Source organism: Herpailurus yagouaroundi, unplaced genomic scaffold (genome assembly GCF_014898765.1).
Source record: "Herpailurus yagouaroundi ecotype Mexico unplaced genomic scaffold, PumYag 184, whole genome shotgun sequence".
NCBI classification, from domain to species: domain Eukaryota; kingdom Metazoa; phylum Chordata; class Mammalia; order Carnivora; family Felidae; genus Herpailurus; species Herpailurus yagouaroundi.
In genome coordinates this window covers 40,365,977-40,391,398 of record NW_024412415.1, presented here as the reverse complement: position 1 = coordinate 40,391,398, position 25,422 = coordinate 40,365,977, and the positions used below count along the sequence as shown (strand labels likewise).

The window sequence follows — 25,422 nt, the reverse complement described above, 5'->3', positions numbered from 1 at the left end:
ATAGCATAGAATTCATTTGATAGTTTACTCTTCAAAGTCAAATAGCTATGCCCATAAAAATCCCAAGAAACTGTAAAGGATACAAAGCCAAGTCTCTACCTAAGTACCTTATTATCTAATTGAGTGTTTCTCATTTGAGGATCACTGAAATATTCTTTAACCTTTTAAAAAGGCTGGTAACTCAAACTAAAGTATGAGAAATACTGTTCTAATTAGAAAAGATCATAGAAATCCCAATGTCACATGTGTGATTTTGAACAGGTATTATTGGGACTCTTTCCATCACACCAGAAATACCCTAAAAGACTCTATGGCAGTAAGAGTGTGTAGTAAATGCCTTATTATATAGAATTATCCTTTTATGCTACAGGGGTTGGGATATGAAACGCTTCATCCTTTGTTGTGGGGGGGGGGCCGGGGCGCGGTGGTAAGGAGGTAAGGATTCCTTCCAAATTAGGTGTGCGTGAGAAGAAGCAGTTGAATGGGGACACACAAAAGCAAAGTATGAACATTCAAGGAATGTCTGGGGACTGGACAGCAAGAACCTGGCCAGTCATGAGGAAGGAAAGGTGACTGAGGACTTCAGCTGCAACACCAAGAGGAGGCTGAACCTTATTCTACTGCTGAAGATTTCGGGCTGGATTTTGTTTCTTAAAGAAAACGATGTAAGGGAAGAAATGCTTACTATTCATCCGGGTGCAAGGTCCAGATGGACTAGAGGGTGGAGAATGATAGGAACAACACCGGTTATTACAAGTCCCTGGTGAGATAAGAAACCGAACTAAGATGAACTAAGTGGTTATAAACACTCCTTTCTTCGGGGGCGTGTCCAAAAAAATTCACAAGCCACCTTTTATTGAAAGTGAACTCATCGCTTTCAAAATCTTTTGACATCCGAATCCTATTTCACCAAGGTTTATAATCTCAGGTTACTCACGCCCAATGACCAAACAAATATAATGATTTTCCCGGGCAAAGAATTATTTGGCTTAATAAGTTGAAACCTTTCAGTTTTCTGGGCTGGTAACCAAATAACAAGTTCTAGACACACAAAGAACTGGAAGTCAAAATCCCTCAGCCCTGTGCCGCTAGCGTCCCCGCGTCGCTGCACCGTTTGCTCACACGCTTCAGGACTGCCACCGGAGCTGCGGGGGCTCCGGGCCCTGACAAAGAAAGAGGAGCCTGACCCTTTGGGGAATATCCTATTTCAAGCCTGGTGTCCTGAAAGAATCTGCATTGAGAGCTCTCGGATGAGCAGGCTGTTCCAGGGGAAGGGCCGGAAGGGGGGGGGGGTGTTGGCCCAGCCTCACTGCGCGGAGCCAGCCGGTCGGGGACTCAAGAAGCTCAATCGCGAAGGCCGCCCGAGGGCTTCCCTTCACCGCCCTCTACGCCCGGGGCCTCCGTCCCAGCCCGCGAGGGGCCTAGCCGCAGGGACCCGTCGCCGCCGGGCCCTGGGGCGCCTCAGACGAGGCCTCCCCTCACCCGCGCCGCCGGCCCCTCGCCCTTCCCGCCCGGCGACCCCGCTCACCCAGAAGATGAGGTTAAGAAACACCAGCACGGTCTTGGAGGAGGTGATGCCGCACTGGCCCATGGTACCGGCGCCCCACTGGGGCCCTGCTCGGCGAGCGGGATGCGCTCACCGAGCGAGGCGGCAATGGCGGCGGCGCCTCTCCGCTGGGAACTGCACGGCCTGCGCGGCGCTCACCGCAGCCCCCAGTGCCGTCGCGCAGCCCCGGCCCCAGCAAGCACCTCGCTTCTTCGCGCAGCCTCCGCAGATCCCCGAGCTCCCCGAGCTCCCCGCGCCGCTCCCTGGCAACCGAGTCCCGCCCCCGGCAGTTTGAGCCAGTCACTCCCGCGGCGGCTACAGCGAGGCCACGCCTTTTAAAGGAGTCGACGGTTCCGCACCAGCTCTTGGCCTCTGGCCGCCCTTGGACGCCTAAGGCATATCAGAGAAGTTCCAGAGGAACAAACCCACTCCCGTCCTATTGAGGTATGTTTACTATGCCAGTCTTATAGATGATTCCAAGCCCGTAGAATGCTGTCTTTGTACATAGCCCATCTTCCTTAAAAAGGCCAGAGCCACAAATTCACATCAAGGTTTTCCTGACAAGGTAACACTTAAGCAGCACTGTTTGGGAGAATTGTAGTGAACTCCAACAATTTATGGAGAACTTATTGTGCCAGGCGCTAGGGTAGTTCTCGGAAGAGTCATCAGAAAGGAGAAAAGGTGGGGTGCCTGGGTGACTCAATAGGTTAAGGGTCCGACTGCGGCTCAGGTCATGATCTCATGGTTTGTTGGTTCAAGCCCCATGTCGGGCTCTGTGCTGACAGCTCAGAGCCTGGAGCCTGCTTCGGATTCTGTGTCTCCCTCTCTCTCTGTTTCTCCCGTGCTCGTGCTCGTGCTTGTCTCTGTCAAAAATAAATAAACACTTAAAAAAGAAGAAAGGAGAAAAGGCTGCTGATGGCTTTGGCAAAGCAGAGACATGTTTGTGTGGATGGTGGGTGGTGGCAAGGTAACAAGTCAAGGCTATATCAGGATGGGACATTTTGGGTCAACACTTGGAATGATTACAGAAACTTTTTTTTAGGTGGCAACATTTCACACTCTTCCCATGATCTGGGATTGATCACAGTAATTAGCACGTATTGAGAGCTTATAGTTTCTTTACATTTTTTAAAAAAGTTTATCTCTTGAGAGAGAAAGTGTGAGTAGAGGAGGGACAGAGAAAGAGAGAGCGAGAGAGAATCCCAAGCAGGCTCTGCACTGCTAGCACTGAGCCAGATGCAGGGCTTGAACCCACCAACCATGAAATCCTGACCTGAGCCTAAATCCGATGCTTAATCAACTGAGCCACCCAGAGCTACTAGCTCACTTAACCCCCATCATACACTTATGTGGAGGATACTATGGTCATCAACCTCATTTTACTGATGGGGAGATTGAGGTTTAGAAGATTAACAGACTTTCCCAGACCAACACAGAGTTGCTGGTGTAGTGCAGAAACCATAGTCTTTCTTGCTGCTACAACTCTTTGCTTCCTCCTCGGTCAGGCCTTTAAGTTGCCTGTTTACTTGTCCTTACTCATCTTATTCTTCCTCAATCTCCCTACCTAGTCACTTTCCCCAAGCACTGTCAGCAATACCTGTTCATTTATTTCAGTATCCTATTTATTTGCACCAAGCAGCACCTGTCATTTATTCACTCATCAAACTTTTTACAAGCACACCTCTGTGCCTCACTGTTCTAGGCGGTGGGTTTTCCACAGTGAACAAGACAATGGAATTTGTGTTCTGGTAGAGAAGGCAGACTGAAACAAATAGGCAAGTAGCTTTATGACCTGATGTTGGGCAGTAACAGAAAACAATTCAGAGAAAGGGAATAGAGAGTGATGTGGGAAGTCTTCTCTGAGAAGACGGCATTGGAGGAGACCTGACTGAAGTAAGGGAACAGGCCATGTGAGTATCTGGAGGAACAACAGCCCGTAGGTGGGAGGAGCAAGTACAAAGGCCCCGAGGCAGGAACATGGTCAGTGGGAAAAGGAATACTGAAGAGGTTGGTGTACTGGAGGTCAGTGGAGAGCAGAGAATGAAGTCACCACGGGCCTAGTAAGCCATGTGTGATGGAAACATACTGCAAGGCCCTGAGCAGGCCAGTAACACCATCTGACTTCAAGTACCCTCTTCTCACACCATGCATGTCCTAGTTAGCATTTAAAGAATCAACCAATCATGGCTCTCAGGCCTGCGGGTCCCCACCCTCTACACATTTCTCTCTGCTTTATTGTTACTGCTTTCCCTCCTTCCACAAAACATCTTTGCATTTCTTCATCCTTACCCCATCCCTTCCCATTTCCCTGAGGAGACCTTCATCCATTTTGTTATTCCCTGGCGTCTCCACCTCCATCCTGTCCTTCCTTACTTGTGCCTTCCCCTTGGGTAGGCCATGTAGATTCATTAGAATCACCTGGGCCACAGACTTTCTGAGGGTAGGCCTTAGGAAACTAGTATTTTTTAATAGCACCCAGATGCTTCTAGGATGTTACAGGAGTTGCAAACCACTGGTCTCAGTCTATAAACCTGCTCAAGGCTCTCCAACCTAAAAAAACCTTTCACTTAACACTGTGTTCTTCTGTCTCTCTCTCTCTTCACAGCCTAAGTTCCTGAAAGATCATCTAGTCCAACTAGACTTCACCAGGCACATGAATCACCCAAGAAGCTTGTTAAACTGCAAAACCTGATTCAGAAGAGCTGGCTGCGGCTCGAGGTTCTGCATGTCTCATGGACTCCCAGGTGGGGTCAGTGTAGCTGGACCACTCTTTGTAGCGAAGGGCTGGACTTCTGGTCTTGACTCTCTTGCTTCCAACTCCCCTTTTTTCTCATTGCCTTGTAGCTTCACCCCACAGCCCCGCTGAAATTTGTTCCCCCTGATGTTACTTGTGACCCACCGGCTACCTCTTCTCTGAGGCAGCAGATATAATGGTGAAGAGCACAGACCTGGGAAACAGATAACCTAGGTTCAGAATACAGCCCTCCCACTTCCTAGCTGGGTGGCCTCTCTGTGCCTCAGTAACCTCGTTTTAGGGAGGGAACAATAATGATAACACCCATCTCACTTGGTGGTCTTGAAAATTAAGGGAGTTAATACATTGAGAGCTGTTAGAACAGTGCCTGGCACACAAGAACTTCACAAGTATTGGTGTTTTTCATTTTACGAGAACTCCTAACTGACAGCATTTGACTCCATTCACTCCACCATGCTGAAAACTCTCTTCTCCTTTAGCTTCCAGAACACCACCCTCTCTCTTAGTTCTCTACCTACCTCTGGCTGCTCCTCTCCTTGCCTCCCTGGTATGATGGTGTTTCCCAGGGTTCTGGCTTAGGCTCCTTGGTTTTCTCAACGCACCTGGGCTCAGTGGGTAACCCAGCTTACCCAGTGCCTTGAATTCAGTATCTAAGTGTGGAACTCTCCTGAATCTAGATCTTCATCCCAGGTCTTTCAGTTTCCTATCCACATATCCCACTGCCTGCTCTAGGTCTCCACAGAGATTCATTAATTCATTCAACACATATGTATTGGTTACCTGCTCTGTGCCTGACTGAATGCCAAGTGCTGGGGATATAACAGTGAAGTAGTTAGACCTGAGCCAAGACCTCTGGGAACTCATGATCTGGAATAAAGATTCAATACTAATTCTGCAGTTATTGATTAAAGTGCATTCAGGATTAGCAATACAAAAGAGAGGTGCAGGCTGCTGTGGGGGGTGTATAATGGGAACCCTGACCTTGTCCGGGAGTGACTTATACATACTCCAGACTCAGCACGTCCCAAACTAAACTCATCGCTTTCCCCAAGCCTACCCTATCCCTCTTCTGCTTGTGTTGTTTCGCTCAATGAACAGCACACCCATCGTTCCATCCAGGCCAAGACCTGGGTGTCAGTACCCATACTATCCCTTGCTGGCTCCTTCCACTCACCGGGAGACTTCTCCTTTCTAGAAAAGTAGCCTTCTCGGGTAACTCCTGGCACTCTATAAATTCCTACTGCCCAGTGCTCAGGCAATCTGATTTTACCTTCACTGGCAAAGTTGCACTTAGAAAAAAAGGAGCAAATAAGGGTGTGAGGTCCATCCCCAGAAACACAGACCCAGTCTGTGTCCTGCGGCACTTGACCATGGCACACCTGTCTGGGGAACAAGGGGAAGATAGAGTCTCGTGGCCTTTTTTCACTGATCCTTGGCTTATAACTTCTCCCAATAAAACCCCGTTTTTTAATCCACACTGTGTAAAGTAAAATGCACTCTGATCCATGTTGTGTGACAGACACAAAGTGTCTGTGTTTTATAAAAAAAAAAATTATTATTCCCAGTATAAAAGCAATGCCTACTTATGGTGATTAGTATCTTTATTAGACCAGCTCTGAAGCCTGATCTGAGACATTGCAAATAACAATAATAATAATAGTAACAATATCTGAGTGTAGTAGACATTTATCTTTTTTTTGAGCTATCCCACATTTGAACTCCCTATTTGGAAGGATCCCCATTGTATGAACCTTGTGGGAAGCCCAGTCAAGAGCCAGACAGTCCTCCCTAAGCTCAGGCAGCTAGAACATGGGCACATGATTGTTGTTAGTGAATCAGGGGATCCTGCCCAGAAATCTGGACCATGAAAGAGTGACACAAAGACAGAGGGACAGTTAGTATATTTGTTATAGCAATGCGGGCATCGGGAGTCCAGCAGCAGCAATGGCTACGAGTGCCTGGGTGGCAGTTCCAGTGACAGTCTCCTAACCAAATCGTTGACCTTGGTTTGGCCTTGGTTGGGTTCTGTCCTACTAAGCCTTCCTTTGCTTCCAAAAGATAGTGAGAAACACTTTATGATCTTATAATAAAGCCTTTTCTGCTTAAGGTAGCTGGACTCAATTTCCACTCTTGATAATCAAGTATCTTTTTTATCTTTTTTTTCTTTTTTTAAATGTTCATTTTTTATTTATATTTGAGAAAGAGAGAGACAGAGCATGAGCAGGGGAGGGGCTAAGAGACAGAAACAGAGTCTGAAGCAGGCACAGAGCCTGACGTGGGGCTCAAACTCACGAGCAGTGAGATCATGACCTGAGCCGAAGTCTGACACTTAACTGACTGAGCCACCCAGGCACCCCTGCAATCAAGAATCTTGACTGATATGATTGTTACAGAAAAATTGGAAAGTTCTAAAAAGTAGAATGAGAAAAAACTCATTGCCCTACATCCAGAAAAAATTATTATTAACAATAATAATAAAACTTCCAGTCTTTTACTATATACACATTTTGACATAATTATGATTACATGATTATATAAAAATTTATGTACTCTGAGCTGATTTTAAAAATTGTATTATTTAAAAGGTGACATATAATCATTGTAGAAAATTTGAGGATACCAAAAAATAAAAAAATAAAAACCAACGCAAAAAGCTACAACCCAAAGATAACTACTGTTCATAATTGGTATATTTCCTAAAAATTTTTTCTGCATTTTTACATAGCTGAGAATACTGATTATTCCACATGTTTATGCATAGTTAACTGAGCAATTTTAACAGTTCTAGATAAAAGATGGCATGAAGAGGAGCTTGGGGATGGATATGGATAATATCTGCCCTTTGTGTGGTAAATACCAGTTAAAAAGCCTTAATGGATTCAGGGCTTTAAAGATGCAGAAAATCATTATGCAAGTTTCTTGGCAGTGAACATGTGTATTATGTGCCCTTCCCAACTCTGCTTCTAGTGACAAAAATACAGAAGACTTTTTGTTCAGTGATTTTCCTGGCACAGGGTTCCAAGCTCTTAAAAAGTTTGTCCATTATTGGCAAGTGCTGCAATACAATAGGAAGCGCTATTGTTTTTAGTGTCATCAAACATGGGCAAAGACACCACATGGACTGTGGAATGAATTATGTAGCTTGAGAAACACTGTTCCAGGAACTGGGGAAGGAGTGGAATGGAAGAGAAACAGCTGACTCTGCAGAGTGGCATAGGGCATGAGTCCTGGGACTAAACTGCCAAGGTTTGACTCTTGGTTCTTACTCCTTAGTTATCTTTTGACTTTGTGGAAGTTACTTTAAACTCTCTGGGCCTGGGGTGCCTGGGTGGCTCAGTTGGTTGGGCTTCTGACTTTGGCTCAGGAAATGATCTCACGGTCCATGAGTTCAAGCTCAGCATCAGAAGCCTGCTTCTGATTCTGTATCTCCCACTCTTTCTGCCCCTCCCTACCCATGCTCTGTCTCTCTCAATCTCAAAAATGAGTAAGTGTTAAAAAAAAATTTTTTTTTAAACTCTCTGGGCCTGTTTTCTCACCTGGAAAATGAGAAATGATATTCACTAATTTTTTTTTCCAGACTTTTGCAACTATCTTCAAATTGAGAGTGGGTAGGTGGATGATAAGAGTATTGCCTATTTCATAGAACACTATTTAATCAGAGAGGGCTAAATAAATGAATAACTATAAAGTGCTCAGCTCTTTTGCTGAGCTGCAGTATCCACATATGACACAGAATTCATCTGGATCATGGAATTTGAGAAACCTTGTAAGTCCTTTATATCACAATTTTCCATTTCCTGAATTATTCTTTTTTTATTGAGTTTTTGAATTAAAACATATTCAGAAAAGTGCACAAACCATAAATGTATGGCTTGATTATAACAAAGCAAACACCCTTATGAAGCCACCACCCAGGTCAAGAAACAGATGACTAACATCAGAAATCTCTCCTAGCCCCTCTTTGTCTTTATCTCCTGCTATCCAGACTTCTAACACCATAGAGTCATTTTGTCTGTTTTTGAACTTTTTATAAATGAAATAAATGCGTACTGTTCCATATGATGTTTATGGAATTCATCTGGGTTGCTGCATGCAGCAGAAGTTTGTTCATTCTCATTGCTGAATGTATTCAGTTGTAGGATTACATCATGCTGAATTTGTGCATTCTATTGTTGAGGACCATTTGGGTTGTTTCTAGTTTAGGGTATTTAGAATGGTGCTGGTATGAATATTCTTAGTCCTTTAATCTATGAACATGGTACATCCCCTCCTCCCTTGATTTCGGTTTTCTTTGATTTTTCTCAGTAATATAGTATGTGGTCTTGTACACCTTTCACTAGATGTGTTCCTATAAATTTGTTGCTTTTTTAATGTTACTGTAAATGGTCTCATTGTTGAATTTCACTAACTGTAGGTGGTTAGTAGAAGTACTACTGATTTTGGTATACGGAGAATGGATCCAGCAACATTGCTAAATTTAATTAATAAATTAATTGCCTTTCAATTTGACTCATTTTTGTTGTTATTTCCTTTCTTCCACTTTACTTGGGCTTAGTTTTCTGTCTTATTTTTAAAAAAAAATTGTTTTACATATATTTATTTTTGAGAGACAGAGAGGCAGAGCACAAGTGGGGAGGGGCAGAGAGAGAAGGAGACAGAATCCAAAGCAGGCACCAGGCTCCGAGCTGTCATCACAGAGCCTGATGCAGGGCTTGAACTCACAAACTGTGAGATCATGACCTGAGCCGAAGTCGGACACTCAACCAACTGAGCCACTCAAGTGCCCTCTGTTTTATTTTTCTAACTTCTTCCTCCCTATTGATCTTAGGGTTGTGAGTTCGAGCCCCACGTTAGGTGTAGCAATTACTTCAAAATAAAATCTTTACAAAAGAAGAAAAAGGACAGGAAGTTGAGAACACTGCACTGGCTACCTCAGAAAAGCAGCCCATGACAGCAAAAGGGCAGTTGTGCCATTTTCTAGTTGTTAAATATTTGGGGTCTCTGGATGACAAAGAGAATTAGGTGTATTTCTATCTTTATGTATGTCAGTGGATTGCTTTGTTTCCTAGTTGAAGCATGGACAAGCAATTGTTTTGTCTTTCAGAATCTCGTAATTGATTATCTGTCAGTTTTGATTTTCAGAATTGTTTTGCATTTTTGTGTTTTTTGTGTGTGTTTGTGCAAGAAGTACTGGGGGCTATAATAGGGGCTGCTCTCCGGGCACCATTTAGAATAAGACCTCTCCTGGAATGATCTCTCTAAAATGCAACTCTGACCATGCCTTACCCTCACTTAAAGGATTTTATTAATTCTCTTTATCTACTGAACAGGGACCAAACTCCTACCTTGGCAAATGACCCTTTGTAACAAAGCCCTTGGCGGAGGCTCTGGTCATACTCAACTATTTACTGTTCTCCAAAACTGCCTTGCCCCCTCTCCTCTCCCAGCCTTTGGACACATTACACACATGGGCTGGCATGCCCTCTTCACCTGCCTTTACTTGAAAGACTGCTCATCCTTTAAAATTCAGCTCAGGCATCACCTCCAAGAAGGATTCCTGATCTACCTCCTCAAGCTGAGTGAAATCCTCTTCCCTGCGCTCTGACAGCCCCCCAGCCCCCAGGCATTCTTCTGTCAAGCTACTTGCCACATGGTGATGGACAGTGTTATGAGCTCTTAGGAGAAAGGTCTGTTTCTCATGCATCTCTTTATTCCATGCCCCACTTATGGGAAGTCCTCAGTAATGGTTTGTTGATCAAAGGGTGTAGCTCTTTTTGAACTAGGGGTTCCTATCAGATGTGATTCTGGTGGTATTAAGGCTTCCACACAAGTGAAGATGCTAGTGCATTAAAAAGGCAAGGATAGCCTCATTTACTCCCATAAGATCTACTGTCCCTACTAGCTGTGTCCTTGTGCATGTGTGCAGACAAACAGACAAGCACTGCTTCCCACCCCCCAGCCCCGTGCAGGCCAATTGCCCTCTTCCATCCTCCGGGGCCAGCTCTGTCCCCAGCCTGTTACACTGAGGGTAGAAAAGAGGCAAGGTAAGGAACCAGTGTGAAAGCTGCTCCTTTTTGCTATCAGAGCTGAGAGAGGGCTGCTCTAGCCAGTGAAGGAACCTAGCGTTGGGGTCAAACCATCCTGGAATCAAATCCTGACTCTGAACCTCCTATGTCACCTCATGTAAGTTACTCACGTTTCTCACCTCAGTTTTCTCATCTGTACAGTGAAGTTAACAATACCAAACTTGCAGTGGTTGTTAAAATGAAATGAGGCAACGTAAGTGAAGTAACAGCACGATGCCTGACACATAATAGATGCTCAAAAAATGCTTAACAATTACTAAAGGGGATGAAGTTCCACCACAAATACAACCTGTAGTCCCCAGTTATCCTTGCACAGGACTTGTCTTCTACAACACACTGGGGGATCCTGCAGGGCAGCAAGGACGTCCTATTCTTCTGCGCGTCCCCCTAGGGTGCAGGGAGTTTTCCCGACTGAAGGAGTAGCTGGAGCAGGGGCTCTCAGGCCCTGCTGGGGACGACAGTGCACGTGCAGTCATATAAAATAATCGCTCCTGGGGCACCTGGGTGGCTCAGTTGGTTAAGTGTCCAACTTCAGCTCAGGTCGTGAACTCCTGGTTCGTGAGTCTGAGCCCCACATTAGGCTCTCTGCTGTCAGCGTAGAAGCCTACTTCAGCTCCTCTGTCCCCTTCTCTCTCTGCCCCTCACCTGCTTTCTCTCTCTCTTTTCAAAAATAAATAAACATAAAATAAGACAAAATAAAATAAAATAAAATAAAATAAAGTAAAATAATCACTCCTTTCAGGTATAGAGATGCACTTGACACCAACTCGGTGCAATGGCCCTACCAAAGCCAGAAGCAAAAAAAAAAAAAAAAAAAAAAAAAAAGAGAGAGAGATGGCAAGGAGAGAGAAGAATGAAAGACAAATGCACCACAATTCACTACAAGAGGAGGTGACCAGCAGTAAATTGTTGGTGGGGTGTTGGAGCAGGCTGGAAAGTCAAGAAAGGCATTTCAGTGGAAGTGAGTATTGGAGCAGGAATAGAATTTCAAAAGCAATTTGCAGAAGAATGGAATAAAGAAGTGGGGGAGAAGGAGAAAGAGTAAATGGGAAGAGTGATTCTGAGGCAGGCACCCAGGGCAGCCCAGTGCCTCGGGTGGGGCACTAGGCAGAGGGCAGGAATAAGGGGTGTGGAAAAGCAGGGGCCAGGGGCCAGGGAAGCCCGAGGGAGGCAGAGGGTAAAGGCAGGGGAGCCAAACACAGCCTCCCTAAGGCCATGGATACAAGCAGAGGGCAAGGGAAGCTGCCTGTTCTGGGCCCGCAGTCCTTGCTGCCATGGGGGAGGGAGGACCCTCCAGGGGCAGAGGTGAGCATAGCAGTGCCGAGGCAGGTGGAGAGGGGGGACGTGCAAGGGAGGCCTTAGCAGCTTTCCGGTTTCTACAGTCACTGACTCAGTGGGTGGAGCAGTTCTGTGCAAGAGAAATATGGGGAGAAGATATGAAGTAGTTGAGAGACCTATTTCTAAACTCCACAGGGGAAGAAACCAGAGGAAGCTGAAGAGGGGCAGAGGCCAGCAAGTCTTGTGGTAAGATGATGATGGGCTTTTATCCCTGCCATGGCCAAGCCCTAGGTCCCTAGGTCGGGCGCCTCAGTCTCCGGCAGACACTGGTCAAAGCCTCACTTGTTCTTCTTCTCATTCCCCTTCTTCTCCTCCCCCTCCTTCTCCTCCTCCTCCTCCTCCTCCTCCTCCTCCTTCTTCTTCTTCTCTTAATTTTTATTCATTTTTGAAAGAGAGAGAGAGCAAGCAGGGGAGGGGAAGAGAGAGGGAGACAATAGACTCTGAAGCAGGTTCCAGGCTCTGAGCTGTCAGCACAAAGCCTGACCCAGTTTGAACTCACAAAGCAGGAGATCATGACCTGAGCTGAAGTCAGATGCTTCGACTGAGCCACCCAGGCGCCCCTCAAAGCCTCACTTCTGCCATTCTCCCCACCAGCTGAGAGACCGGGAATATTTCCTGATACTGCCTCTCTTTTGTTTTACATGAAATGACAGGCTTCGGCAGGGGAGGGGGGGGGGGAGTGGCATCTCACACCTTGGCAGGGTTAGTTGAACCCCAAACATGAACCATGGACTTTGATTGTAAAGAAAATTGCATCACTTTATGGCATGGAATGATTTCCAGGACTGTTCATGAAAATAGCAAGATACAGAGCAATGTATATAGTGTGCTACTTATTTTAAAAGTTCACTTACTTATTTTGAGAGAGAGAGAGAGAGAGAGAAGGGCAGAGAAAAGAGTGAGGCAGAGGGAGAGGGAGGAGAGAGAATCCCAAGCAGGCTCTGCACTGTCAGTGCAGAGCCCAATGTGGGGCTCAAACTCATGGACAGTGAGATCATGATCTGAGCTGAAACCAATAGTTGGACACTTAACCAACTGAGCCACCCAGGTGCCACTGCTACTTTTTAAAAAAAATGTCTTTAAGTTTATATTTAAATTCCAGTTAGTTAACATACAGTGTAATATTAGTTTCAAGGGTACAATATAGTGATTCATCACTTTCATACAACATCAGGTGCTCATCACAAGTTCTCTCCTTGAGCTTATCAGCTCTCCTCTGATAACCATCAGTTTGTTCTCTATAGTTAAGAGCCACTTTCTTGGTTTGCCTCTCTCTCTCTTTTTTTTCCCCTTTGCTCATTTATTTTGTTTCTTAAATTTCACATGAGTGAAGTCATATGGCATTTGTCCTTCTCTGACTGATTTATTTTGCTTTGCATAATACTGTCTGGCTTCATCCACATCATTGCAAATGGCAAGATTTCATTCTTTTTTATGTCTGACTAATATTCCATTATATATAAATACCACATCTTCTTTATCCATTCATCAGTCAGTGGACATTTGGGTTGTTTCCCTAATTTGTCCATTGTAGATAATGCTGCTATAAATATTGGGGTGCATGTATCCCTTTTGATTAGTGTTTTTGTATTCTTTGGGTGAATACCTAGTAGTGCAATTGCTGGGTCATAGGGTGGTTCTACTTTTAACTTTTTGAGGAGCCTCCATACTGTTCTCCAGAGTGGCTGCACCAGTTTACATTGCCACCAACAGTACAAGAGGGTTCCCCTTTCTCCACATCCTTGCCAACACCTGTTGTTTCTTGTATTGTTAATTTTAGCCATTCTGACAGGTGTGAGGTGATATCTCATTGTAGTTTTGATTTGTATTTCCCTGATGATGAATGTTGTTGAGCATCTTTTCATGTGTCTGTTGGCCATCTGTATGTCTTCTTTGGGAAAATGTCTGTTCATGTCTTCTGCCCATTTTTGGTTTTTTGGGTGTTGAGTTTTGTAAGTTCTTTATATATTTTGCATACTAAATATGTAAAGACGCATCATTTTGCAAATATCTTCTCCCATTCCATAGGTTGCCTTTTCATTTTATTGTTTCCTTTGTTGTGCAGCTGCTTTTTATTTTGATGAAGACCCAATAGTTTATTTTTGCTTTTGTTTCCCTTGCCTGAGGAGAAATATCTAGAAATAAGTTGCCACGGCCAATGTCAAAGAAATTACTGCTTGTATTCTCCTCTAGGATTTTTATAATTTCCCATCTCACATTTAGGTCTTTAATCCATTTTGAATTTATGTTTGTGTATGGCATAAGAAAGTGGTCCAGATTCATTCTTTTGCATGTTGCTGTCCAGTTTTCCCAGCACCATTTGTTGGAGAGACCACTTGTTGTCTTTTTTCCATTGGATATTCTTTCCTGCTTTGTCAAAGATTGACCAGATAGTTGTGGGTTCATTTCTGGGGTTTCTATTCTGTTCTATTGATCTATGTGTCTATTTTTGTGCCAGTACTGTACTGTTTTGATCACTGCAGCTTTGTAATATAATGTGAAGTTCCGAAATGTGATGTCTCCAGCTTTTCTTTTTTTTTCTTTTTTGAGAGACAGAGAGAGAGAGAAAGAGAGAGAGAGAGAGAGAAAACAAGTGAGCAAGGGGCAGACAGATAAAGAGAAAAAGAATCCCACGAGGGGCAGAGAGAGAGAGAGAGAGAGAGAGAGAGAGAGAAATGGGGCTCACCCGGGGCTCATGTTTTAACCAAAGTGGGGCTCGTGCTAACCTAAAACGGGGCTCAGGCTCACCTGATGTGGAACTCAAACTCATGAACTATGAGATCATGACCTGAGCTGAAGTCAGATCACCCAGGCACCCTGCTTTTCTTTTTCAAGGTTGCTTTGACTATTCGGGGTCAGACTGATAACCAGCAAAGAAACTGGTTCAGTAATCAAAAATCTCCCAACAAACAGAAGTCCAGGGCAGGATAGCTTCACAGGTGAATTCTATCAAACATTTAAAGAAGAGTTAACACCTATTCTTCTCAAACTATTCCACAAAGTAGAAAAGGAAGGAAAACTTGCAAATTCATTCCATGAGGCCAGCATTACCCTGATACCAAGACAGATAAAGACTCAACTAAAAAAGGGAACTACAGGCCAATATCCCTGATGAACATGGATACAAAAATTCTCAGTAAAATAATGGCAATCCAAATCCAAGAAAACATTAAAAAATCGTTCACCACAATCAAGTGGAATTTATTCCTGGGTTGCAAGGGTGGTTCAATATTTGCAAATCAATCAATGTGGTACTCTAAATTAACAAAAGAAAGGATAAAAACCATATAATCCCCTCAATAGATGAAGAAAAAGCATTTGACAAAGTATATCGTCCATTCATGATAAAAACCTTCAACAAAGTAGGTTTAGAGGGAACGTGCCTCAACATGATAAAGGCTATATCTGAAAAACCCACAGCTAATGTCATCTTCAATGGGGAACAACTGAGAGCTTTTCCTCTATCAGGAATAAGACAGGAATGTCTTACCACTCTTGCCACTTTTATGTAACATAGTACTGGAAGTCCTAGCCTCAGCAATCAAACACAAAGAAATAAAAGGCATCCAAATTGGCAAGGAACAAGTCAAAACTTTCACTATTTGCAGATGATATGATACTCTATATAGAAAAAGAAAGACTCCACAAAAAAGCTACCAGAATGGATACATGAATTCAATAAAGTTGCAGGATTCAAAATCAATATACAGAAATTGTTGCATATCTATACACCAATAATGAAACAGTAGAAAGAGAAATTAAAGAATCAATTCCATTTACAGTTGTATAAAAAAGCAGTAAGATACCTAGGAATAAACTTAATGAAGGAAATGAAAGACCTGTACTCTGAAAACTATAAAACATTGATGAGAGAAATTGAAGAAGACATAAAGAAATGGAAGGACATTCCATGCTCATGCATTAGAACAAATATTGTTAAAATGTCTGCACTACCTAAAGCAATCCATACATTTAATGCAATCCCTATCAAAATATCACCATTATTTTTCACAGAGCTAGAACAAACAATCCTAAAATTTGTATGGAACCACAGAAAGTCCCAAATCACCAGTATGCTCTTTTGTTTAAGCATGGGAAGGGGGAGGTAGTAAGAATATATATATTCACACTTGCATATAATTGCATAAAGAAATGCTGAAAAAGATACACCAGAAATAAATAAAAGTGGGAAAAGTCCCTTCTGGGGACTAAGGAATAGAGTTTGGAAACAGGGGTGGGAGTGAGACTTCCAAATGTATCTTTTTTGTTTAGATTTGTGAACCATATGATTGTACCACCCATTAGACTAGTTAAAAAATAAAAATAAATTAATTCTATAGTGTCTAAGTTGTATGGTACAAAAAAACCACTCATGGGAACCCATTCAATGTGGGGAGTGTGAGAAAAATAACCTGGACTCCGTTACTGCTAGGAATCATGGGATTGGTAAAGGAACAGAGCAGAGGCTCTTTCTGGGGTCCCCTAGTCTCTTTTCTGTGCTCCTGCCTTTCCGCCAAGCGGCTCCAAATTTGAGTCTGTCTGGGCTCCTTCCAGTGCTCAGACTGCCCACCTACTCTGGCCCTGCACCAGAGTGCCTAAGTCTAGCCTTGCTCATATAGGATTGGCCTCCCTCATAGGTATCATCCAATGAGATGTGGCCATGGGGCAGGGCTACGCAGCACAAACAGGGCTGACTAAGATACCCTCCCTCTTCAGTGGGAGCTGTGGTTGGAGACTATTTCCCAAAAGAGGGGTTTGGGCAGTAAGACAGTGATAGGCTTACTTGGTATATGGGTCAGTCAGAGGTCAGGGCAAAGATCCAGCCAGCATTGTGGTCCCCTAGACATGGGGGAGCAGATGAAGTCTCCTGGAGAAATGAGGCAGAGACACAGACTTGACAGTTAGGTTAAGAATCTGTGTTACCTGGGCAAGTCCTTTCCCTTCTCTGGGCTTTAGTTTCTCATTTGTGGCAAAAGGGAATGGGACTAGAGGATACTCTGGGGTTCCTTTGATCTCTAATGGGGAAGAAAGCAAAGTGCAGTGAAAAGAGCATTGAACCAAGAGTGAGGAGACCTGGTTTGGAGTGCCTCCTTGGAGTGCCTTGCTGTTGGACTTTAATTAGGTCACATGACCTCCATGAACCTCAGTTTCCTCTATCAGAAAAGAGGATAACACTCCCTGCAGATTGCTGTTACAGTTAAATAAACTCATGGATGTACAAGTGGCTTGTCAACCGTCCTGTGGGTGCAGGTATGAGAGGTAATTATAATAGCTACTGCCTCTATAAAATAGAAGCATAACACCTTCCTTGTCTCTCTGTCAGGATGACCGTGGGTGCAAATGTGACAGTGTAGGCCTTGTGTAGGCACTGAGCCCTGGACTGGACACAAGAGCTGGGCTGTATTGCTTGTTGATTGTGTGACCCTGGCTAAGAGTCCTTCTTTTCTGGGCCTCCCTTTTTCACCTGTGGCCCGGGAATGCTATTTCCTGCCTCATAGGTTGTAGTGAGAATAGATGAGAGGGTGAGCATGAGGTATGTGGTGTGGACTGTGTTGTGATTTTCAGTGAGAGGAATGATTAATGGGACTATTCCCTGGTTCCCCAACCCCTGGTTTGAAAGCCAAAGCCAAAGGTGGGTATACTGTGATGTCAATTAAACCCACACAGATCTTCTCCAAAGTCCTGTGAAGGATCTTAGTGATGCATTTACATGGTCACAATGTTTCTGTAAAACTTACAGAAGTGAAATGTTTCCATTAAGATTACTGCCTCTTCCACTGTAACTCCCATGTCATATTTCCACCATGTTGGATGGTGTTGGATAGCTGTGGACATCTTTGGGACCTGACCAAGGGGAAGTTGAATTGAAGATTTGGTTTAGTGGGATATAGTTATGTACTTTACAATCACTCTGATGTATAACTAAATTATTGCTAGCCGTTTGGCAATAATACTCCTGCCCAGCAATACCCACCATGCCAACTCACCCATTATCATGACAAAAAGGTGCAGACCAGAGGTCATACTGAAATATGTATTTATATGAAATATGAATGTGTCAGCACCCAGTACTGGCAGGTTGTGGAGGAGAAACAAGGTTTGAAATGTACAGAACCAGAGCTGGTCGGTAAAAAATGCTTCCACCATCAGAACATAGGACTCATTTCTCATGGATGCCCGGACAAAACGGAAATTCTCTCCTCTCAAAGAATGTCAGAATTCCATCGTTAGTAGGGCTTGTGTACTGTAGGAGTCCTACAAGTAGCAAGTACTTCTGGGTAAAGTTGTATGTTTTATGCATCTCATTATATGGAATCACATCTCAGTGTAACTGATGCATCTTGTCCTGATGTGGTCTCGTATTTCCAGATGAAATGGCACATGAAATCCCCAACAGAACAAGACGGCCCAGAGAAACAAGTGTTCCAGTGACAAAACTCCTACACATACTCATCAATAACTACAGTGTACATAGCGCAAGAGTAATTTTCTTACACAATTATGTAGCTAAAAACAATGTAGCAGCAATTTAAGAATGCATCTGAATTGCTCTGGTTAATGAGCCATCAATTCCAAATATTTAAGACTGGTCCTCCCCCCTGCAATCTTACCGCTCACTTATGAAAGATATTTGATAGAGGTTTCCCCCAATTTGGCAACAATCCTGAAAATTTCCAACTTTATCAATAAGTCGTGAAGCCGAAAGAAACTTTTGGGGGAATTTTGTGTTATTTGGGGGGATTTTGTCATATTTGTACTATGTCAGCTTTTCTTATACATTGTTTTGTTGGTTGTTTTGGTTTCTTTTCTCATTCCCAGTAATTATTCATGTTCATACCTGATTTTGTATTTATAGTTTTTATTATTTTCCTTACAGAAATCCTCCAATGTACACAAGCCTAAGGGCCCACAAAACGTGGATCTGCTGTGGCCTGAGGAGCGGCACTGACTCACCCTCTGGAGACCACACCAGAACTCCTGTCCCTCCTGCCCTCCCGTGGGTGAGCCCTTGCACGCCCCACCAGCACAGCACGCACTACCGCTGTCACTGCTCTCAAGCCGCAGCGCCCCTCCTGGGCCCAGAGGGCAGCAGCCACAGGCATGTACCAGGGGGCATGAGTCTCCGGAGCCCTCACCCTCCTGCACACTCCCCTGTTCAGCTTTCTGATGGGTCTAGACGATCTCACACCTTCTCTTTTGCTCCTCAGCACCATCAAGACAAAAGAGTCTGGCATTCAAGGCCCTTGTGGGTCTAGTTTTATTTTACATGGAAAATGGGGTTTTATTTTATGTTTTTTGAAATGGGATTTTAAAAATTAAATTTCCTTGCAGAAGAAGGCTGATAAACAGGAAAGCAATTTTATATCTGGTCACCACATTAATTGTTTAATGCTTTCTATTTTTTTTTCCCTATTGATTCTCCAGGAATTTCTAGGAAGACAAGCACGTCATCTGCAAATAGCCATGTGGTCAATTCCTTGCCAATATTTATCCTTCTGTACCAGTCAGAAGTTCTGTTTGCAAACAACAGAAACCAGCTCTACTTAAACTAACATGGGAAGGTTATTGGGAGAGACAAACTCGGAGCAGCCAAAATAACCAATAAAGTCCTATCACAGTTCTGCCTGCTTTTCATGCTTATAGTGCCCCCACCACCACCACCATCAAAGTTCCAGCCTGCCAAACTGACGATGTTTTCACTCTTTTATTGTTACTCTATACAACTCCAAGTCCAAGATTTCTGGGGTAAGGTCCATTCCTTCTCTAATTCTGTCCCAATCCTGTCCCAATATTCTGCAAACAGTATATACAATAGTGGATTAAAGGGAAATATAAGATAAATTCCTTAAAATATATGAATATACACATGGCTGAGCAAGGAAGAAACTGCGGGTAGGGAATATGGGGCTCTATGCCTTGGCTAAGGTGTGACCTCCCTCCTCTACCATTTATTCCAGGTTGACTTTGCCTTCAGCCAACACCTCAGTTGGCAGGGGTTCTTTATCTGGTAAGGTTGCCTGGACCATTATTCTTGAGGGGTCTGAGACTTGGTGGTCCCGCCTAAATTTGTTTGTTGTGGGGCAGCTGGGTGGCACCAGTCAGTTGAGCACCCAACTCTTGATTTCATCCCAGAGTCATGGGATGGAGCCCCGTGTTGGGCTCACTAACTATGGAGCCTGCTTAAGATTCTCTCTCTCTGCCCTTCTCCCCCATGCTCTCTCTCTTAAAAAATTAATAAGTAAATAATAAATAATATGTTTGTGTAGATTTTCTTCCATTTTGACCACCACTCATACCAGTACTAGCAGGTAAAGCAGAGGGTTCCCCGAGAGTCAACCTCATTTCTTCAGGTCTTGTTGTGATAACCTCCCTATTACCCTTTGATAGTCTAAATCAGCACTGTCTAATGCAACTTTCTGCAGTGATAGAAATGTTCCACATCTGCTCTGCCTAATTCTGTAGACAATAGCTATATGCTATAGCCCAATATGGTAGCCAATAGCCATGTGTAGATACTGACCAGCTAAGGTGTGGCTATTGTGACTGAGGAACGGAATTTCTAATTTTGCTTAATTTAAATTAATTTATAATGGCCACATTGGCTGTAAATTGTACAGCACAGATCTTAATCAATCATTCCAGCCAACACCATGACCTTCCTTTGGGCCTGTTCATCCAGTGGCATAGAGAGCCCATACTGGCTGGTTGGCACTATTAACGTCCTATATGTCCCCAGAATGAAGCTTTCCTCCCTTGGGTATCAAAACCTCTAAACCAGCAGATATAGAGCAGATATAAGAACAAAATTTTTTTTTGAAAGGGGGGTTATTTGGTTCAATAGTGACAAATGCCAAAATTTTATCACTATAAATTGGTTGCTGGTTGAGCCCACATACCATGTCTTAGAGGACAATATCCCAAACTTGCAAGAGGTTGTCTACCAAGATGCTATAACTGATCTTCAACAGCCCATTCTATTTTCTTTTTTTTTTTTCATTCTATTTTCTATCAGTCCAACTCTCCTGGGGTGTGGTAAGCCCCATGAATCCCATGTCCATCAGCCCATTGCTTCACTTCTGTTTTTACTGTAAAGTGAGTTCCTTGGGCAGAAACAGTATTGAGTGGGTTGTTCTGATGGCGTTTATTAAGTGCACTAATGGTGGTCCTGACAGAAGCATGAAGGAGAGGAAATGCATATTTAACTCCAATACAAATATTTATCCCAATGAGGACAAACCATGAGCCTTCTCTGATGGAAGGAGTCCAGTGTAACCAACTTGCTATCAAATGCTGACAGGTCATCTCTACTGCAATACATTGGATTTGTGGAATTGGCCTCCACTACTGGAAATTAGAGTCTTGTTAGTGGCAGTGGCTGCTTCAGCTTTGGAGAGGCTGTCAACTCCTTACTTGGATAGGTGGTCTCTGTTCCTGCCTCCAAACCCACTTTATTTTTGAGTGGGCCCGGTGGTAGCTGAGGGAAGAAGCTATCTACTCATCCACTGATGAGGGAAGCTCAGGGAAGAAGCTATCTACTCATCCACTGGGAAGATATCTACTCATCCACTGGGTAGGAATCTTGTCCACCTGATCATTGAGAACTTCCTTCACAGTGGGCACATTTTGGAGAGCATCAACATGGGACACAAGCAGTCTCTGCTTCTGGGTCAATTCTGAGAGATCCACTCACGTTCTCCCGAGACCACCTTGTCACCAACCTCCAATCCTGTTCTTTCCAAACTCCCAATTGTCCAGCTAGACCACTAGCTATTGCCCATGAACCAATGTAGATCTGTATCTCAGGCTTTCAGAGAAAGTGGTCAGGATGAGGTACTGTTCTACATTCTGTCCTTGAGAGAATTTCTCTTCCCCACCATCTTTTGGGACCACCTCCAACTGGGACAGTAGCACCACAGCAGTCCACATCCAGGGGACCAGCTGTGTGCAAGGAACACCCCATGAAGTCATAGGTGTGGATCATGGTGGGAGTGAGGAGAGGGCAGGGACACAGATTAAGAGATGTCCCCACAGCTGTGTTTGGGTGACAGGCCACTTATGTGCCCGAGTGAACACGCACAGCAACTCCCATTGTGACAGTTTCTTCCTCAGGGAAATCTGTGCTCCAGCCTTCCTGCTCTTCTTGCATCTGCTCTTGTAGTTATAATTCCAACATTTATTTTGTGTATTAGAGTTTGGTATGCCAGCCTTGCCAAAGAGTCTCTCTCCATCTTTATGTCCTACGTAGTTTAAATAAGATTATCTGTGCTTCAATAGTTTGTCAAATTTTACTTTGAATTTGTCTAGGTATTTATGTGTTTTGGTGGATAGAACCTGCACAGTCATTCCATTTTCTTCTGTAGTTATTGCACCATGCAATTTTTCCACCACATGAGTCCATTTTGGTAATTGATATATTTCTAGTAATTTATTCACTTTATCCACAATAGCCATCTACTTTTTATCTAAGTTTTTACATGTTTTGCCCTTTCTAATGATACATATTTGTGATTTTTCTTTTTTCTTAGGCATGGCACAGTCTGCTCAGATCTTAATTTTTTTAATTAAGTTTTTAAATTTTAATTCCAATATAGTTAATATACAGTTATGCTAGTTTCATGTGTACAATATAGTGATTCAACAATTCTATACATTACTCAGTGCTCATCAAGATGGGTGTACTCTTAATTCTCTTCACCTATTTCACTCACTCCCTGACCCAGCTCTCCTCTGGTAACCATCTGTTTGTTCTCTATAGTTCAGAATCTGTTTTTTGTTTTGTCTCTTTTTTTTTCCTTTTGTTCATTTGTTTTATTTCTTAAATTCCACATATGCATGAAATCATATGGTATTTGTCTTTCTCTGACTTACTTATTTTGCTTAGCATTATACTCTCTAGCTCCACCCATGTTGTTGCAAATGGCAAGATTTCATCCTTTTTTATGGCTGAGTAATATTCCATTGTGTGTGTGGTGTGTGGATATATATATATATATATATCAGATTATCTAGGTTTTGATATGAAATATTCTCGTTAATAATTTCAGACAGTTTGTAATCCTAATTTCATTTTTCAATTTAACTTGAGCTTTTTAGAGGAATGTTTGAGAATTTCCAAGTGGTTAGGCTTGAGGTGAAGGTGTTATCCTTTTGTTGTCGATTTTCTAGATTGATTACATTGTGATCAGGGAACGTGGCCCACATAATATATACTTTTTGGTTACTGAGATCTTTGTGGCCTGGTGTGTGGTCAGTTGTTGTTATTGTTCCATGAGAATTTGAAAAGAAAACACAGAGTTTGCTTTGAGGCTACACACGAAGCTTGTTAAATTTGATATTCAAAACTTCTCTTTCCTCTACTCAGTTTGATTCTGGGTTAGATAAATTCTCCCACTGTGACTATGGTTTGGATAAAGTCCCTTTTTATTTCACATCTTCTTGGTAGACTGTGTTTTTTACTGAGGAAAAAATGCATTCTTTATCTTGTTTAACATGTGTCTTGTCTTGAATTCTACCTTGTCTGATATGAGCATACTCTGCACTGCTTTCTTTTCATCAGTATTTGCTTGAGATCTCTTTGCCAGATCTCCAATGTTAATCTTTGTCATTTTGCTATAAGTGAGTATTTTGTAACTGGTGTATCATCAGATTTATGCATGTGAGTGTATCCAAGAATATGTGTGTGCATGCCCAATATTAGGGGCTTTATCTTTAATAAAGAAATTTAATTCACAGTTATAATGTAACAATGAAATGTTTGGTCTTTCTGCCATTCTATTTCATTTTTTCTGTTTATTATTCTTTTTCAATATTCTTACCTTTTTTCCTTCTTCTGAATTTTGTTGCTTTTCCTCTTGTGGTTTTCAGTTTCCATATCCCATATCCATATTATTAGTGCTTATCTTTATTAGCAAATGTATTTGAACATATAATTCCCTATTTACATTAAGAATTAAATAGAGTATAATTCACCCACTGAATAAGATAAATCTGGCGTAAGACAAGTCCAGAAGTCCGATTTAAATTTAGACACCAGCTTTTCAGAGAGTTGTCTAGAACACTAACTGCTAGCACCTGGTTAGCCTGGTGGAAAATTGAACTTTGGCTGCTGAGGTAAAGGTAGCCCCCAGCGAACAGTCTGCTTACTACCAGGCCACCTGAATTTCCATAGTCATTTGCTAGATAATTTCACATTGTCTCTTCATGCCCTTATTTTTTCTATTCCCTGGAATAACTTAATAAGCATTGAGAATATTTGTTTCTTCAGCTTTAGAAAGCTCCCCTCTGACATTTTTTAGGAATTGGCTCTTTATTAATTTTTAAAATATTTATTTATTTTTAGTTTATTTATTTTTTGAGAGAGAGCAAGCAGGGGAGGGGCAGAGAGAGAGAGAGAGAGAGAGAGAGAATCCCAAGCAGTCTCTGCACTATCAGCACAGAGCTTGATGTGGGGCTGGAACTCATGAACCGTGAGATCATGACCTAAGCTGAAATCAAGAGTCAGACACTTAACCGACTGAGCCACCCAGGTGCCCCTAGGGATTGGCTCATTCACAACTTTGTTTCTTTCACTGAGATTTATCTGTTTAGACTCTCTATCTCTTCTGGGGTCAGTTTTGATAAATAATCTATTCTTAGAAAATCACCATATTTCAACTAGATTTTTCAAATATATTTACATAGGGTTATGCAGAGAAACCTTTTATCATTTTTAAATTCCCTCAGTTTCAAGTTATTCCCACTTGTCTTTCCTGTTTTGGACATGTGTGCTGTCTCATGCATGACTTCTCTCTCCTTCTCTGACTCACAGATGGATGTCAATGCTCAGGGAGGCCTTGGAGACCACTTGTTGAAGACGACACAACTTCTTTCACTCTGAGTCTCTGGATAACTGTGGACAGCAAAGTCCCCAGCTCTTCCCATCTCCTCCAGTCAGACTCCACATGAGCAAAAAATAAACTATTGTACTAAGCTGCTGATGTTTCAGGAATTTACTTAGTATGGCCCCTTATCTAGTATATATGTTTGATTCTATTATTTTTATAGTTTCATTTTTACAATTAAAATCCATCTGGAATTTGCTTTAGAATAAGAAATAACATGGCGAGCCATCTTTTTCTCTGGATACACAGTTGTACCAAGACTCTTGAGTGATGGTTTTCCCCTTCTGATTTAAAATACTACCTTTATCCTAAACTAAATTCTCATATTATTTCTATTTCTGAGGTCTTCAATTTGTCCCTTTATTTAGTCTGTTTACGTACCAGGACCAAAGGCTGTTGATCTTGTTCTTTGCCAAGCTTTCCTTGAGATGTAGTGTGCTTTTTCAATCTGTGAATTCAAGCCTTTCTCTACTCTGGGGATGTCTTCCTCTCACTTCTTGATCTCTTGGTTCTCTCTCCATGTGCCTTTGTGTTTTCAGCATTTCCCTTATAGATGCTTCTAAAGTGGCATTCACATTTGCAGTCATGTTTGTAATTTCTGAGTTCTCTTTCTCTTTCACAGTAGCCCGCTCTAGTTTTATCTATGTGACATCCTCTTGAATCTCAGAATAATTTCCAAGTTATTTATTGAATTCACTCCTTTTCCCTGTAGGCCTTTTCTTCTGACTTCTTGCCTTGATCCCTTCTTTTGAGCTTTTCTTTCTCCTCATAGTTTGGTGATTTGTTGTTGTGACTGAACATTTTGATTTTTCCTAT

The 25,422-nt window shown here is 42.7% G+C and overlaps 1 protein-coding gene and 1 long non-coding RNA gene across 3 annotated transcripts in view; one reads left to right on the top strand and one right to left on the bottom strand.

The window, feature by feature from the left end:
• Positions 1-1,772, bottom strand: part of TSPAN3 (tetraspanin 3) — a 30,325-nt gene extending 28,553 nt beyond the window's left edge. The window contains exon 1 of the mRNA XM_040493342.1: positions 1,529-1,772. Within this exon, the coding sequence (XP_040349276.1) occupies positions 1,529-1,591 (63 nt within the window). The 5' untranslated portion in view covers positions 1,592-1,772. The remainder of the gene's footprint in view (positions 1-1,528) is intronic.
• Positions 1,773-1,847: 75 nt separating this feature from the next.
• Positions 1,848-24,695, top strand: LOC121042034 (uncharacterized). Of its 2 annotated transcripts, XR_005795948.1 has the most exons (6): positions 1,848-1,990; positions 4,152-4,295; positions 18,603-18,726; positions 19,151-19,471; positions 19,684-19,733; positions 24,534-24,695. It is a non-coding gene; the product is annotated as an uncharacterized LOC121042034 (long non-coding RNA). The 2 variants fall into 2 exon arrangements; XR_005795949.1 differs by lacking the exons at positions 19,684-19,733; positions 24,534-24,695 and having other exon boundaries at positions 4,152-4,290; positions 19,151-19,347.
• Positions 24,696-25,422: the final 727 nt, after the last annotated feature.